General features: G+C 34.9%; 1 protein-coding gene across 3 annotated transcripts in view; it reads right to left on the bottom strand.

The window, feature by feature from the left end:
• Positions 1 to 7,792: 7,792 nt before the first annotated feature.
• Positions 7,793 to 18,844, bottom strand: part of fu (STKc_STK36 domain-containing protein fused) — a 36,905-nt gene continuing 25,853 nt past the window's right edge. For all 3 annotated transcript variants that reach the window (XM_069828029.1, XM_069828021.1, XM_069828036.1), the window contains one exon: positions 7,793 to 9,007. Coding sequence is in view for 2 of the 3 variants with exons in the window: in XM_069828021.1 (XP_069684122.1) it covers positions 8,936 to 9,007 (72 nt within the window). In the remaining variant the exon portion in view is untranslated. The remainder of the gene's footprint in view (positions 9,008 to 18,844) is intronic.

The following is an 18,844-nucleotide window of genomic DNA, read 5'->3' as shown; positions in this document are numbered from 1 at the left end:
TATTAAAATAAATAATCTTCTCTCGCCGTAGTAAACGTGAACAGAATTTCGGATTGTGATTGTGTGAAGTCATGTTTTGCTTTTCATTTAATCATAAAACCAGCACATACCAATGTTGTGGTTTTGTGTAGACGAATTTTTTTATATGAACGATTTTGAACTACAGTAGACTAAACAGAAGAAATTGTATCGTAATACAGTTTAAAATGCCCTGGTGTTGTGATTTTTCAGAGGGAACAACAAAAACAACATGAAGAAGGGGTATCATTTCATGTATTTCCGAACAGAGAAAAGTTACTGCAAAGATTTAAAACATAGGTGAAGAAAATTAACAGAAAAGGTTTTACACTATCGAAAACTACTGTTGTGTGTTCCAGTCATTTCCGTGAAACTGATTTTGAAGAATCGTCTTTACTAAAAAGATGTTTAATCAAAGAGAATAGAACTCCTATGAAAATTAAGAAAACTGCTGTCTCTTTCCTATTTTTGAAAGGAGAATCTCCCCAAGTTCTGATCTACGCGCTCCTCTGCTTATAAATGAAAGAAGGTCGTCGAAGAAGCAATAGCAAGTTGCAGTGATGCACCTATAGCTGACAATATTGACGTGTGTGTAGTTCTCGATGAGCCTGAAAATTCACAGGAACCTAATATAAACAAAGCTGTGCAGTGTGAGATAGGCTGCGGGACGCTAAGAAATGTGTGTGGTGAATCAGATGTGGGGGAGCAGAAACTGACTTAGAGACATATTTTCAAATAAAGAAGAAACTTCAAATTCTAATTTATCAGATTCCGAGGACGCTGCACATGAAACAGAAAGTAAATAGGGAGTCAAAAAGTGTTTTTTTTTTTTTTTTTTTTTTTTTTTGTATTCTGGTCAGCGTTACAAATTTTATTTTTCTTCTGTATTATTTGTCATTCCTCTTTTACAAATATTTGATAGAAACAATAGGAACATTGCTGAAAGTTAATGCAGTGTGCCAGAATGCCCATAATTGGGAGTGGAAGTCCGAACAGAGGTGAAGCATAGCAGTGAGTTCTGCGTTATACTTATGCGATATAAGATACAAATTGTTTGAAAAGTTTTCAAAAGCTTTACAACTATGTTTCATCGGCAAGACAACATTTTATAAAATAATTTCAAAATTCGTAGAACCAACAGTCAGACGTACTTATTTTCATATTCATGAATAACTTATCAATTCCGTAAAAGATAAAAACGTGCGAATCGCTGTGATGGCCAATTTGACTCACCTAGTTACAGTGCAAAATATGTGACTTACAGTGTAATGGACCTCGATTCAGATAAGATTATAGACTTCGTAGTTCTGCAAAAAGATCTAATTGTAGGCGACGCAGCATGCCAAAAAGTTCTACATCGCCTAAAAGAAAAAATGAATATTACCCTCTTTCTATCGGACCGCCATAGAGGAATTAGGAAATTGATAAGGACCAAATATGAATGGATGGGCTATCAATTTGACATTTGGCACATGGCAAAAAGCTTAAAGCCGCCGCACAAATGTGGAAAGAGAGCATCATAAATCACACTTATGTGGTCTTGTGCTACATGTGAAGGTGATTATGACGACTTAGAAGACAGATTCATTTCTGTATTAAATCTTGTTTGTAATATACACGAATGGGGAGAAACAGAGACATAATAAAAAATGTGCACACTCACCCATACAATAGTGAGAAGGAATGGATCGAACCTGGATCCAGCGATTACAATGCTTTGAAAAAAGTTGTATGTAACCCTGCCCTTTTAAAAGACCTAAATCAGATTAATCAATTTTGTCACACCAGCAAATTTGAATCACACCATAACGAGAGATTGCTTTACACTCCTAAGAGAAAACACTTTCCATATGGTGGAATGGTAACAAGAACTATGATTGCGATAATGGACCATAATTACAACGTGAAAAGAGATGTAACTGGCTCCAGACTCCAGTACTCTAAAGCCACTAAACGATGGGTGGAAGACGAAACATACAGCTGGAAGAAAAATGCGTGGAGAGAAGATACTATACAGAAAAATGTCTTGGAAGTAGTTCTGGTTATCAACTGCCGCAATTCGATGATCCACATGTTTTAGAGGTTCCCCCAAACATAGCTTCGTGCCTAAACCGTGTGACTCAACAACTATGACGCAATAGAATAATATAAACCATCTACTAATTTATTATTGACGTGAGATAAACACGTATTTGCAGTCCATTCATAACGAATATTTCACGCCTCAAATACATTCACTCACTCAGTGAAGGCGTTGACGTAGGTTATAATGGATCGACATATTAAACGTTTTCAGTTTGAACCCTTACCAGATCCAAGTTGTTCTAATCACTATGAGTATGAAATTCAAAATGGGTAAGTTATTATTATTAATATTATTATTATTATTATTATTATTATTATTATTACAGTATATGCATGTGATAGGTCCTAAGTGTGTTAATAATAACTGACTGTAACGTATGAATATATATTTACTCGTTCTATGCTGCATGTCAAACGGAACTACAACGCAGTCTTATGAAGCGATCAGTGGCTATGACGTCAGAGCTTGCAGTAAGACCTTTAATATTTCGCAAACTAAAAGGCGTAGAGCGATGCGACAAACGCCTTTAATCCAAGGATTACTTTGGTAAACATCCTATAATATAATCGAAATATGGAATTTTATCGCGGACTGCTCCTTTAATGGACATCGTCGACATTCAAGAAATGTTCAAAACAAATCATTAACTTGCACCATGAACACAAAACGAAAAATGACGCGCCATACTGATCACAAAGGTTTGCACCATCAAGATCGAAGGCAAACTTTTTGGGAGTTATAACCATTCAGGACGTTCAGCTAGGAATCCACTCTTAAAAATGCATATAGAATCATATTGGTATAACGTGATGGCGAAAACTGATGGAATGTGATGGCATGCAACTGAATGCGAAACAGTGTGTCGTGGAGTTTATCGTGAAACTGGTTATACTTTAAGGCGTAACTGCAGATGGTGCGATAATATGTTTTATAGGCACGGAAAAAACAAACATCCAGAGGCTGAATTTGTCCAATGGTTCCAGGTGGTATGAATTGCAATGTCACACAATTTTCAGGAGGCATAGTTTGCTCTAAAGAAGTACGATTTTTATATGCAGACCAACAGGGGCGATTTCTCAGGGCATGGTATGCTTGCTGCGCAAGCCCAATATTTTCGTAGAATGTGTATTTCTCAAAATGGCGTTACGTACATCAAAATTTCTTTTGATTTTTGGAATACTGTATAGGCGTAATACCATCCGCAGGTTGCACACCGCAAGTATCGCAACGCTTGCTCGTTTCTTGGAGCTACAGGGAAGGCGTAGAAATAGCGAGAATATGATGCGCGCACAAGTGCCTTCCTCCTTGGTCCATCCTAAGCGCACATGCATATATGTTGTTTGAAGCTCTGGTCCGAGAGCTACACCAACGACTATTTAACGTTACCCAGAGCAGTATTGACAGCGGGAATGTGCTGTGATTTGCGAGTGCAATATAATTGTATGAGCGGAATGCATGTGTTAGCTGCTGCATGTATTATTAATTCTTAAACATTAATTTGAAGTATTGCAATGAGTTCGGAATTGTGTGTTATTGAAACGCCATTATTAAATCCATTTTCCCAAAGGACTATTCAAGAGAAGACAGACATTATAGAGAATATGTGCGCTCGTTCAGTGCAGCTCAATACAACAATATGCATTGGTTGGCAGGGTCGAAAAAAACTAAATAAACTGTTTTGTTGGCCATGTTTGTTATATTATATCGAACTTCTGCATCTGATAAGCGAATATGATCCATGACTCATAATGATTTCATAATTATAAAATGAATTATTTATGTGGGTCTGATTATTTTGATTCATTATGAATTATTATATCCTCCCATCTTTCCCTATGAATAAAAGAGCAAGCCTAACTTTCGTGACTAGCATTCGCCCCTGCAGACCAGGAATCAAGCAAAAGCAAGTTATTTTCACCAGCTATTGGCCAAAAGCATGCTCATACCATAGCTGTAGATCTGCTAAGCCCATTTTCCCACTCTTGCTTGCTTGCTGTGACGTAAATATTGCCGTAATGCCCTTGTAAGAACACTGACACGAGAAAAAATCGTAGGAGGCAGAGCACCTCCAACTTCTCGCAGCACAATAAATAACTTCCCAGTCAATTTACCATCCAGATTAACAGTCGGCATAATTGTATACAAATGCCTTAGGGCATTTATGTTCGTTGATCTTGATACAACTCTCTTGGTACCTCTAATTTTCAGGGTTCCTTTCATATGATTTCCTCTTCAAATCCCAACTGGTCGGAGTTGAAAACAAATTCGTTACTGAATGATGAGATAAGTTTGTTTCTCTTTTCTACAAATTTTCGGGCGTCATTTTTAATTCGGTGTAAAAAGCAAAGTAAATCCATGGCACTAAAGCCCATGAAGGGCCAAGACCGACCAGCCGGCTGCTGGCCTCACGTCAACATGCCGAAGCAGAGGTGGACGATCATCCAACCAGAATGGAGGTATCGTGTGGTTAGCATGATGATCCCCTCAGCCGTTATAGCTGGTTTGTGAAACCTGATTTCGCTACCTATCATAGCTCCCCAAGTGCATCACAATGCTGGGTGGGCACCAGTCCCATACACTGTCCAAAATTTCATGAGAAAATCTCTTCCCCATGAGGACTCGAACCAGCGCGCATTCCGTAACGTGGGTCCTAGGCAGGATGCTTAGATCACAACGCCATGGTGCGGGACTTTCATTCTGTGTTCTTGGTGCAAGTTAATGGTTTGTTTTGAACATTTCTTGAATATCGATGATGTCCATTATGTGTAGTGTAATACATACATCCCATAAAGGGTTGATCTCTGCACGTCCTGGACACTCATTTTCTGTCACCCTTCTGATGCATATGTTGGGTCATTAGCAGCTAATATTTTTCCTGTCATAATTGTTAACACAACACTTTCAAATGAGCCTTACTAGAGTTTGCACTTGCGACCACACACACTCAAGAGATTCCTTGTAAGTGTTACTGTATCCATATACATTTCAATTAAGAGCTGCTTTTAATTTTATTCTAATAGTGAAAACGAAGATCAAAAATAAAGAGGAGACACAATAAAATGATAGCAGCAATTTAATGGAAGTAAAACGTCTACTACGTCAAGTTATCAGCTGCATATTAAAAATAGAAGAAAAACAGTTAAATATTCCTTCGAACATAAACATGATAACAACTGAGTAACTAGAGTTAAATTACTAGGTACTTATGGTAATTATTAAAATGAAAAAATTCCTATTAAATGTGAAAATAAACTTTATCACACTAGAGATTTACAGAAATGAATATTAAGTAGGGTTTACACTTTTAAAATTACTTACGTGTAAAAGATGATCTCTGAGCCCACTATCATGGAATATACACAGAATATCATGCCAACACGAACCTAAAATAATATTAAATGAAAACGCGATTAGGCATATTTAATAAAGTTTACAATAAGATCATAGTTAACAAATTCACATTCATTAAAAATATTTTACACGGTGGTTCAGTGCCTACACCACTGGACTCATAATCCTGTAGATCTGGGTTCGATCTGTGGCATACCTCCGATTTATGACTTGTGCTAGCAAGCCCGTAGTCAAGGTAACACAGGGCTTTTCTTCAGGACATCCCCTGTGGCATCCCAACAAATTTCCATCATCATCTCATTGCAGGTGTAGTACAGACCAGCCTCATAAGGCGCACCCTGGGCAATGACTCTGTTAGTAAATTGGTCTATATAACTGGCTTCATATGGGTGAATGATGGACAGCCAACATTAGACAAAAAAACTGTACATAAGACAATTTTAAATATGGGAAGAAAGAGCAGGTGGCTTATTTAAGAGAGTTTGCATTGTACTTTTTCCATTTTTAATCACATATAGAATATAGAATAAAATACATTTCGAAATATCTCTCTTCATCCGGAGATAAAAAGAGCGGAAGAATAGTATACTACTCGTACGATCTTTGCAAATAGTTAAATGCAGAGACCTAATATCTTTCTTAACTCCAGAAAACTGAAAGATTTTAAATTATAGTTGCAAAACCTTTTGTCACATCAATTTCATTAAACACACAGCAAAAGAGCATCATTCTGTAAATTTTGAAAACTAAGACTTCTTGGCTAAGAACAATGCACTTTTCAGGGCTATTGAAGTGTTCAGAATGCATTCTTCTGGAAGAAACCTAAACCTGATTTGCTAGTCTCGTGGAGTTACGACACGAAAGGATTCCTACAGCTGAATAAGGAAGCTGCATGCATAATTTACTTGCTTATTTCTCGCCTGTATCAAAATTCATAGCACAATAGGCCTGTATGTGTAATCCATTTGCATGTGCGTTTGTCTAAACTTCATCTGTAATACATTCATATTCCTTAAACATACGCACTTTTCAAGAAAAAGGTCAGAATTTGTTAATCTAAGGTTACCAGATTTTTTCACAATTTTCGGGGATGGTATCGACATATAAAAATATTACTTTTGACATTTCTCTTAGTTTGCTATTCAATAATATTGTTTTTACACTTTAAAGAATTAAAATACTAATTCAATTTACGCATTAAAAATATTCATTATATCCATTCTGCTTAACTGCTACTTAAACTACTGGAATTTTTCAGAAATGTGAATATTTTTTAAGTAGGTCCTCTTTGGATCCCAATTTTGCTTCTAACAAGTCATGCTGAAGTAGGTTAAAATAGCACGCATGGCTCCAACAGTTTCTAAACTCATTCTGGATTTTTGCAATGTCCACATCATGTTCACTGAGGGGAAGAAAAAAACTCTCTCCAATGAAATCATTACTTCCAGGAAAACACAGGCATAGATTAATCAATTTCTGAAGTTATGCATGGCGAATCATTTTTTGAGAGAAAAATTAAAAAAATTTCACTTGATTTTGAGCAGTGTGACATTTTCTTCATTCCAATTTGCTATTTTGTCTGAAATCACATATTTTTTCAAGCAAGAAATTTCGTCAACTAAATCATATTCATCAGGTCAAGTCCTTCTACATTTGAATGAAAATAAAGGACAGTCCCGTCAAATCTTTTCTCTTTCTAGAGCAGGTCTCAACAATATATATTCCACAGTTATCTTATCTTGTGAATGAATTCAGCAGACACCGATATATTCAACAGCATTTTCATAAAATTATAATAATAAACAATGAAAATCCGGAAATATTCGGGGACAGTCCCCAGGAAACTGGGACATCTGGTAAACATATTAATCAGCTACTACAATGAAATGAATATGCTGTCTTCTACATTTCATCACAATGGTGGGAAACTAAGCCAGGAGCCACCGGCACGTGGCTTAGTTGGTTAAAGCGCTTGCCTGCTGGTCTGAAGTTGCGTTCAGGCGCAGGTTCGATCCCTGCATGGGCTGATTACCTGGTTGGGTTTTTTCCGAGGTTTTCTCCAACCGTAATGTGAATACAAGGTAATCTATGGCGAATCCTCGGCCTCATCTCGCCAAATAACATCTTGCTATCACCAATCTCATCATGCTAAATAACCTAGTAGTTGATACAGCGTAGTTAAATAACCAACTAAAATTTAAAAAAATCTAAGCCAGACTTCTCAAATTTTCTATACACGACTGCATAATTACTAGATTTCGTACCACTATTTAAAGATATGAACATTATGTGAAACTAACCTAGAACATTTACGAGTTTTAAAAATAGCAAATGCAGTTCAAATGTAACAGACAATTTTATTCCATTGTTAACATACAAAAATACGAATATTAATACAGTATACATGTACATTACAAAATATACAGGACTATTCAAAAAGAAGGAGCAGATTTCAAATATTTATTTCTTTCAAACTACAAAAGATAGAAACACAATTCCAACGTTTCTGGACAGACGAAAGTTTAAATTTTGAAGTCCTAGTAGAAGTTCCAATCACGGCCGCATTGGCGCTGTTGCTTGTCATACGCGGCCGCATTGGCGCTGTTGATTGTCTGTAGTAAAATGGTGACACAATAGGAAAAAGCATTTTGTGTGCAATTAGCAAAACTAGAGTCCATTATTGAAATTCAACGTGCTTTTCGCCGTCAATTTAATAAACAACGGCCTCGTCATAAGCAGATTTAGCAGTGGCATCGAAAATTCGTAGAAGATGGTTGCATCTGCAAACAGAAAAGCACGGGATGTCCACGCACATTGAATGAAAATGTCGAGCATATTCGTACAGTTTACGAAAGGAGCCCAAAAAAACCCACAACACGAGCAAGCAGAGAACTGAACACTCCTCAACCAATGGTATGGCGAGTTTTGAAACACCGTCTGCACATGAAGCCGTACAAACTGCAGTTATTGCAAGCATTGTATCCTGACGACCACAACAATGACACATTCCAGGATGTTGGATTGGAAGAGGAGGAGGAGATCAACTTCATCGCCGGTGGCCTCCCAGGTCTCCAGAACTCACTCTTTGTGATTTTTATCTGTGGGGTTACATAAAAGACCGTGTTTTTATCCCCCCTATGCCTGACATTGGCCTTAACACTGCAATCAACAGCGCCAATGCGGCTGTGATTGGAACTTCTACCCGGACTGTTAAAAAATTTAAACTTTCGTCTGTCTAGGAATGTTGGAATTGTGTTTCTATCTTTTGTAATTTGGATGAAATAAATATTTGAAATCTGCTCCTTCTTTTTGAATAAACCTGTATTACTAAGATTTTATATTAACAGCTTACTCAAATATATAAAATACTTATAATAGGCATTAAAAGCCTTCGAGTCGTAATCATCCATTATGGAAAAAAATTAATGGCATTTTAAAATTACTTCACGTTTATTCCAATTATAATTCAGAAATGCTATTTCAGTACACATCAATTTTCTTCTGTGAGTAGAAGGGTAGCTCCTTTAGTTCCTTAACTGCTCCTTTTGCAGCCTAAATCAAAAAGAAGAAAGAAAGTTATATTTTCTATCAACATAGTACAATTTTTTGTGTATGTGAACAAGACTTACAATTGCGTAATATCATTTTACATTAAATCACATAATTGGAACAAAATGGAGGTGAAGTAGGATAACAAATTGTAACATACAAAAATAAGATTTTTCTAGCAAGTAGGGTGATTATTATACTTTGTGATCAACAGGATATGACTACAGTTCTCTGAAGTAAAAACAGGCAGTTCCCACAGATCATTTCCCTCTTTGTCCTGAAAACAAGATCATAAAACCTATGATGTTATATTGTTTTGAATATTATAACGGTATACCAAGTGACACATGCCTAAAACACCAGTGCAATCTGTCTCCCTTCAAGAATTCATTATCCAAAATGAACACAATGTCTTTCCATTATCTCAAATTTGTAAATAAAGTAAGGAGATTAGTGAAAAGAACTAATAAATATGTAGAGCTCGGCATAACTTATCCGTAGTTCCCATCCATTAACAAACCTTTTTGTTCAATCCATCAGAAAACGAGACAAAATATCTGAGAAGCACCAATTCTGTTGAAAAAGTTCTGTTCTTCAATAACAGTTCTTAAAACTTTATGGGAAATTCACTTGTATCAACAAAATTGACTTCAATTCTGAAATAGTCAGGAGACGATTTTACATCTATCCACACATTCTCCATTACATCCCAGAGTGACAGATGTGTCTGGTGAGGTAAACGTAATTGTTTCTATAGCTTTTAGTACTGTACAACAAAACACTTAATTTGTTCTATTTCCAATTTGAAATTCTTTACTCATAAATCAGCTATTCAGAAACTTCTTTTTCCAGCCCTGGAGCCACTGCCCCCACCACCACCACCAATAATAATAATAATAATCATAATAATAATAATAATAATAATAATAATAATGATGATAATAATGATAATGATGATGATGATAATAATAATAATAATAATAATAATAATAATAATAATAATAATAATAATAATAATTTATTGATATATGTGTGCTGGACAACAGCCATTGGCCAATAAAAGTCCAGCACAGTGATACAATTAATACAATAAAATGAACAACTATGGTACAGATTAAATAATTAAGATAACAACAAAGTGAAGAACATAGACTACAGTGATTAATTTACAAGAATTAATACTAAAAAAAAAATTATGGAAAGGTGTTGATTCATACAAAAGTATTACCAATTCGTGTATAAGGATTATGCAAATAATATTATCGAAGACATTGCCATATTCTAATAATTCTATACATTGAATGGATCGAAATCGCCTACATGTAAGTTAGCATTTTTAATACATCTGGCGAGGATGATTTAGAATTTCTAATACAGAAGAGTTTGTGATGTCTCATGTCCTTCATAGGAATACGAAGGCTGATACTGTTTAAGAAAGATTGACAATTAATGTCACCTTTGAGGACCTTACATAAGAATAAATAATCGAGATCATGACGTCTAGCATACAAGCTTCGACATTTAAAGTGCTCGTATTTTTTATCATAGTTATACCCGGAGTTATGAGGCAGAAATCTGTACGAACATAATGAAATAAATTTCCTTTGAATATTTTCCAGTTTTGCCGAATCAGTACTTGTAATAGAGTTCCAAACTACAGATGCATATTCGACTTTCGATCTCACTAATGTATAGTACAGTAAATAATAATAATAATAATAATAATAATAATAATAATAATAATAATAATAATAATAATAATGATAATAATAATAATATGTTTTGATTTTCTAACTGAACTAGTGATGAACTGATGCTATTACTTTTGCTAATTTAATAGCAATAATAACAATGCTAGTTTCAGTGTTAGGTCGACAGATATACTCTGGAAAAGAATCCACTGAAATTTTCTACACTGACGTACCTAGTCTGCCATTTTTCCTAGTACTGTAGGAAAGTGTTGTGAAAGGCATCAACAGTATCCAGTATCTAGAAATTCTACACTCTTAATATAGGTATTGCTCAAAGAATTTGGGAATCACTTTGAAACTCGTGATAATGTAAAAACTGAGAAATAAAGACAATTAGAAAGAAATAGAGAAGACGCTGAAGATAGCAGAAAAGGGAAAGAAAAAAATAAAGGGAAGAGAGTAATTACGATAGAAAAATATGGGAGAAAGATAGAGTGATCTAATTTTTTAGAGCAGTGACCACTGACTTCAGCCTGAACACAACAGTGAATCAAGAACTAATTGCCTGTTCCGATTTGATTTATCATGCTTCTTTGGTTGAGTTTGGAAAAGTTACAGGGGGAGGGGTACAGCACCTGTCAGTTAAAAAAATCTTTCTTCTCCATATACTAACGTTCAAAACATCAAGTGACAGATTCAATTCAATAAATTTATGTTGTTCCATAAACAATCTATGCCTTCATTTATATATTCTGAGTGTTTGAGAATTATTGTTTTCAGTTACACTTAAGGAGGTGTTATTATCTTCATAAAAAAAAGGTATTCTGGATAACATTTTAAATAAAATTAATACCAAATGAAAACAGAACAAAATATTTTCGGTTGTAGGGCGTATCTATGAATTTTCAATACACTACACAATACAATTACATTACAATGAATATACACAACCCATTACTAATGTGTGTTGGCTTTGTAATCAGGAAGGAATTCTAAAATACGATTCTTAATCTTTAATGTCTGATACTCCTCACTTCCCGAGACAAGTAGGTTATACTACCTTACAATCAGTCACGCAACTATTATCCAACAATACACACATGCCAAAGAATCAGGTTCAGGGTTGCCACACATTCTGGATTTTCCAGGATTGTTCTGGATTTTAATGGTGTGTCCTGTGTCCTGGATTGAGTTACATTTGTTCCGGAATGTCAAAAGAATAGGAAAAATACAATTTTTTGCTCTTTCCTACAAAATTATTTTTAAAATTCCTCATTCATATTTTCAAGACCCTATCTAATCTACGAGGGTGGACCCAAAAGTAACCGGAACCGAACTGTTGCGCGCACATGCTTTGTAGTTACAAGTTGTGCTGTTAGGTGGTGTTAGTTTGGGGTCTCCCACGACCATTAGTGAGCTGGCGTCAGTCTGAGTTAAGTAGTTTGTTTGTGGTGCTATGTTGTTTGCGTTCCTGTGTCAATCGTTTGGCGATTAGTGAGATGGCCGACTACAAGGAACAAAGAGTGTGTGTGAAATTTTGTTTTCTGTTAGGGAAAATTGCAGCCGAGACCGTTGGAATGCTTTGGGAAGTCTTTAATGATGATGTTTTGGGGAAATCACAGGTCTACGAGTGGTTTTCCCATTTCAAATCTGGCAACATGTCAACTGAAGACATGCCATGCCCCGGGCGTCCTTCGACAGGAAGAAATGACGAAAACATTGCCAAAATCAAACGAACCTGTCATGGAGCAAGGTCCAGCGAATTTTAACCGAAGATGAGACGGGTGTCTGCAAAATTTGTTCCTCGCTTGCTCACAGATGACCAAAGAGAAAACCACGTGAGAGTTTGCCGCGACTTTAAGAGTGAAGCACAGAACGATCCAAATTTTCTTAAAAGAATTGTGACTTGGGACGAGTCTTGGTGTTATGGGTACGATCCAGAATCAAAGCAAGCATCGAGCCAGTGGAAAACACCAAATTCACCACGACCCAAGAAAGCACATCAAATGTGATTCAATGTGAAAACAATGTTGATTTGTTTTTTTTTGATGATGTGAATGGCATTGTCCACAAAGAGTTAGTTCCGCCATGACAAACAGTGAACCAACGAGAGAGTATGCAACGAAAACGGCCCAAAATGTGGAGAAATGGGAACTGGTTGCTTCACCACGACAATGCTCCAGCCCACACAGCTCTGATGGTCCGACAGTTTTTGACAAATAACAACATGGTGCTTGTGCCTCATCCACCCTACTCACTTGATCTGGCTCCGTCGGACTTTTTTTTGTTTCCATGGATGAAGAAATGTCTGAAAGGAAAGTGATTCAGTGGTGTGGATGACATCAAAGAAAACAGGTTAATGGCATTGAACGGTATCCTGCCTCAAGAGTTTCAGCACTGTTTTCAGCAGTGGCAAAAGCGTTGCGATAAGTGCATTAATGCACATGGACAATACTTTGAAGGGGACTACAGTACTGTGAATATAGAGTAAAAAAAAAAAAAAAACCATTCCTGTTATTTTTGGGTCCCCCCTCGTATGTTCAAAGTCATCGTCAATGCTGTCTGGCACTCTTATCGGGTTGTATTGAAATAAAAACGATAATAATATAGGCCTAGTATGTATTAGATATTATAATGTATAGTATCTTTATTCTTTACTGCCTTTGGAAATTGATTCATTATTGATAGGATTTAAACATTGTATATCATGCATTATGTATACATCAGGCTGTAATATGACATTTTTCAAGATTTTTATCAATAATTCAAAGGAAATTTCATAATCTAGCAAAAATGTAACAAAATTAAAAGTTTAGGCCCAACATAATTAGTTGAAACACATAAAACGAATAAAATACATAGTATTGCAAATTTAATTAATTCAAATGTGTAGTCACATTAAGGTAGGAATGCAGTAACATAACTTGTCTTGGATTCCTGATGAGAGAATCTGGCAACCCTGATCAGGTTCTATAGTTTAAGAATGAATGAATAAATCAATCAATCAATCAATTAATCAATAAATGAATCAATCAATTAATGAATGAATGAATCAATGAACGAATGAATATTTGTGTTTTATTTTTCTCTCTCTTCTATATTAAAAAATGTTTAACGGATATACATTTTTCCTAATAAAAAAGTTCAGTTAATAGAGCAGCAAAGCAAATAAAATGCATAGTTCGGTATAGTTCTTGACTAATGAAATTAATTATTGCTAATAAGTGATTTAAGAAAAAAAAACAATCTTTTCACTGCTTAGTATCAATTTCAGATGACATATGAAACATCTATTCAACAAAGCCCTATAGTATTCCTTAGAAACTCCAAATGTTACTCACATTAAATTTAATTTGCACAACTTCGTTATTGGTTATGGTTGTAAATGATATCTTATGCATTATTATTATTATTTTTATTATTATTATTATTATTAGTATTATTTGCAAATTATAGGATAAATAATAGCAAAGCACAATCATTACCTTCTGCAAAACAGAAGGCCTGGCGAAAACTATTGACTTAAACATGTAGTAGCAAAGGCATAACAATATGAAAACCCACAACAGTGAAAGCAGTTAAATACACTATTGTTTTCTGTTACTTGGTAACGTACTTTGCTTTTAGCTACATATCCATTAATATGTGCCATTATGTGTGAAATATGTCTGTGAAAAGTAAAAAACAAGAGGTATTTACGAAGAAGCTAATTTTTTATACAATGAAGAACCACACTTAATCATTTATTTAATTTTAGAAACATGGAATCTTGTCTATAGAATAGCACTAAAATTTAAATCTTTAGATGAATTTCATATGACTTTTCTTTTCTTCCAGTTATTTACCACTAACTTGGAAATAGAATTCAATTTCTCTACTGTGTAAATTACTCAATTTACTGGGTCAAATTTTCTTAATCTTATTCTACAGTCCTTCAGCAGCTGGAGTTACTTCATATGTTGACATATTTGTGATTAAATTTAACTTAATTTTGTGTACTTACTGATAATATTCTTAGGATTTATGTTACTGCTCTGTGATTTAATGCTAAAATAAATTAAGAAATGAACAGAAATAAAAGAGAGAAATATGAAACAAAGAGAAAGAAATAGAGACAGAGGAAGAGAGACAAGACAGAGAAAGAAAAACAAAGGACAAAAGAGAAAAAGAAAGGAAGGAAAGTATTTGTCAATGTGGCAATATATTCTTAAGTACAGTAGTAAAAACCAATACTGAATATTTTGTAAAGGGATTATTTAAATGTAAGCTAGTTTCAATGTTGAAATTATTTCTGAAAATGAGGAATGATATTAAAAAAGAAATAAGAAATAAATCAGGACACATAAAAACATTGAGAGAAAAGGAAGAAAAAAAAAAAAAGACACAGAAATGAAGAGAAAGCAACTAACAAAGCAAGCAAATGTCATAATAATTAACGTCTGGCTCTTGTAACAGAATGCAGTGATTGTATGTTGTGCTGTAATGATTTGACTTTTTTATAAAATTTCCAAAAACTGACATAAAAAGATGCCAAATGGAATAATACGATAAACATGTATGATATAGATTCATATCGAAGAATATTACATTTAATCATAATAATACGGCGGACTTGCCCACATGGTAGGGAGGTTGGGATGGGCAGGGCGGAACTCAACATGCAGCCACCTCCTCGTGGTGAGTTCTGGGTTGTTTCAGTCCATAGTGAATGAAACAAGCGAAGTGCTGCATTTTTACTGTATATTGTAACAAATTTAATTGAATTTCTTCTTCATTGTTCTATTTATTCTACTATTAGATCAATTATATTTTAAAAGCTTCAGTTGTAATTTTAACATCTAGTAATACATAAACAAAAATTTCATATCTGGAATCATCTAACTAAAATTAACTTGAGATCATTGATAAGAAAGAAAAATGTATGTCTCAAAAAATGAAAATTTTTCAAGTAGGTGAAAGAATGCACATGGTTAGACTGTACTATAAAAAATAACTTATGCATCTAGGACAAGAAGCCAAGAAAAAATCCAAAATTACAACTTCCTAAACGAATTTTGAACTGAATAATTTGAATAATTTCAAGGGAAAAATTGTTCCGAGGCTGAGTATCGATCCTGGGACCTTTCGCTTAGTGCACAAATGCTCTACCGACTGAGCTACCCCAGGAACTACAGACGACACCGTCACAATTCTTCCCTTTATATCCACACAACTCAAATGGGCTGACAAGACGCCAGAAACCTTGAAATTATTCAAGCCTGCTTCACAGGGAGCTTCTACCTGAAAGCCAGATTTGTATAATATATTCGTTACTGTACGTACGTTAACAGAAAGCCACAATTTAAGTCACACAGAATTGTGTGCACTCAAAGTTGGGTTTCTGGCATCTTGTCAGCACATTTGAATTGTGTGAATTCACTGCTGTGAATAAAGTCATTGTTTAGGTTACTAAGGACGGTGAAATAAAAACCAGTTTAGGTACCAGTTATGGATAAAATTATTAACACAGTTCATGGATTTTTATATTATACTGAGAATTAATATTAAGTAAGAATTTAAAAAATGACTTAAACCTTGGCTTAAATTAAAACTGAATCTATTGAAATCATAAATAATGAATTCAGATTTCTATTCCAGCAATTTTTTTTTATTTTGACTTGGTTTTAAGCATAATAGGAGAACATAACTGCTTAAAATTGATGTGTGACCTAAAGCTTCTCTTTGCGCAAATTTAGCAAAATGTGCAAAGGAGCTGAACTGACACCAAGAAAGGACAGTGTTCTGTTGTTTTATCAGCTCAGGAGTCATGCACAAGAAAAACTGCCTGCACAATTGGCTTCTGCCACTCTGTCATAAAAAGCTGGAAATACTCGCTGTGTTAAGCTAACCCCTACAAATTCTGCTGACTTGAGATATGAATGGCTGAAAACCTGTAAAGTCGATTTTACAAGTCATACACTAGAAACAGATTCATAGATTCAAAATTACATGGAAGTCGAAGTCAGAAACCTTTGTTGATAGAAAATATTAAGAAACAATGATACACGCTATATGGGCAGATGACGTGGGATATCATCATCTTCCCTGATAAGTCGGAATTCAACCTCCATGTAACTGATGGGAAAGCGACAAAGAGTGAGAAGAATCATCTATCCTGTTTGGGCCTGGCCGTGAAGCATTCTCACAGTCAAATGCTGTGGAGTACATCAATAGTCACATTGTGAGATAGTTAAGTCTTGTGGAAGGAATAATTCATGCAGATGTCTACAGTAAACTAACTTACTTACTTACTTACATACTTATTGGCTTTTAAGGAACCCGGAGGTCCATGGCTGCCCTCACATAAGCCCGCCATCGGTCCCTATCCTGAGCAAGATTAATCCATTCTCTATCATCATATCCCACCTCCCTTAAATCCATTTTAATATTATCTTCCCATCTACGTCTCGGCCTCCCTAGAGATCTTTCTCACTCCGACCTCCCAATTAACACTCTATATGCATTTCTGGATTCGCCCATACGTGCTACATGCCCTGCCCATTTCAAACGTCTGGATTTTATGTTCCTAATTATGTCAGCTGAAGAATACAATGTGTGCAGTTCTGTGTTGCGTAACTTTCTCCATTCTCCTGTAACTCCATCCCTCTTAGCCCCAAATATTTTCCTAAGAACCTTATTTTCAAACACCCTTAACCTATGTTCCTCTCTCAAAGTGAGAGTCCAAGTTTCACAACCATACAGAACAACCAGTAATATAACTGTTTCATAAATTCTAACTTTCAGATTTTTTGACAGCAGACTGGATGATAAAAGCTTCTCAACCAAATAACAACAAGCATTTCCCATATTTATTCTGTGTTTAATTTCCTCCCGAACATCATTTATATTTGTTACTGTTGCTCCAAGATATTTGAACTTCTCCACCTCTTCGAAAGATAAATTTCCAATTTTTATATTTCCATTTTGTACAATATTCTCGTCACGAGACATAATCATATACTTTGTCTTTTCAGGATTTACTTCCAAACCTATCTCTTTACTTGCTTCCAATAAAATTCCCGTGTTTTCCTTAATTGTTTGTGGATTTTCTCCTAACATATTCACATTATCTGCATATAGACAAGCAGCTGATGGAACCCGTTCAATTCCAAACCCTCTCTGTTATCCTGGACTTTCCTAATGGCACAGTCTAGAGCAGACGTGGGCATTTAAAGAGATGCGCCATACTACTCTGATTGCTGCAACACGCATCACCTGTTAACGTAATACTCAGCGGTGGATCACGTGAAGTATTGAAACACGGAACGTTAAGTAATTACACAGGACAAGAAGATACAGTTTTCTGCAAATGTTATTTTTATGAATAATGACAATGAAAGAAAACAAATTTTCCAAAACAAATACAAACTATTTTACAAAAAGCTGAAACATAACTGTATTTCTAATATTTAAACAATTACTGTAAAAACCTTATAAAATGACATAAAAAGTACAATTCTGCAACAGTTAAAATGTAATGCCATAATCTGAACCTATTTATTTTGAAAGGGCATCAGTCACTGATTTGCATCATTTGAAAATAAAATTAAGGAACTAAGAAAAAAATAGATTCTTAACAAAATATCAAGCACATTACTAAGAAACAGAAAAACAACAATTATGCTATTTTTTAAATTTCTTACTGAAGTTCTTTGTTGTTTTTGTCAATTTACGTCAATTGACTCATGCCCTTAAAAGAAAGGTTTCATTTATTCTTCTTCATCACGTAAATCAGCAAATGTTTCAAAATTTGGAGTTATGTCAGACATTGCAATTGTGAGCTGATGGAATAAATTTTCGTCTAAAATGCGTTATCTTGATTTGGATTTTACAATGGCCAACTGAGAAAAAACTGTTCACAAATAAAGGTTGAGCCAAACATAGAAGCAATTTTCATAACAAAACTCCGAAGATGTGAAGATTTTACTTTGCAAAGTTGTTTATATATATCTAAACGAGCCATATTTGTGCACTTGCACTTGGTAAACGTGTCATTTTTCAGTCTAAGAACTTCTAACTGAAGGTCTAATCTTACACATTGATCATTAACGGAGAATGCATTAAAAATAATAGAAATTCATTCTCTAACTTATTAAAATCACTGAATCTT

This window comes from Periplaneta americana, chromosome 1, assembly GCF_040183065.1.
Source record: "Periplaneta americana isolate PAMFEO1 chromosome 1, P.americana_PAMFEO1_priV1, whole genome shotgun sequence".
NCBI lineage: Eukaryota > Metazoa > Arthropoda > Insecta > Blattodea > Blattidae > Periplaneta > Periplaneta americana.
This window is presented reverse-complemented; position numbering and strand designations above follow the sequence as displayed.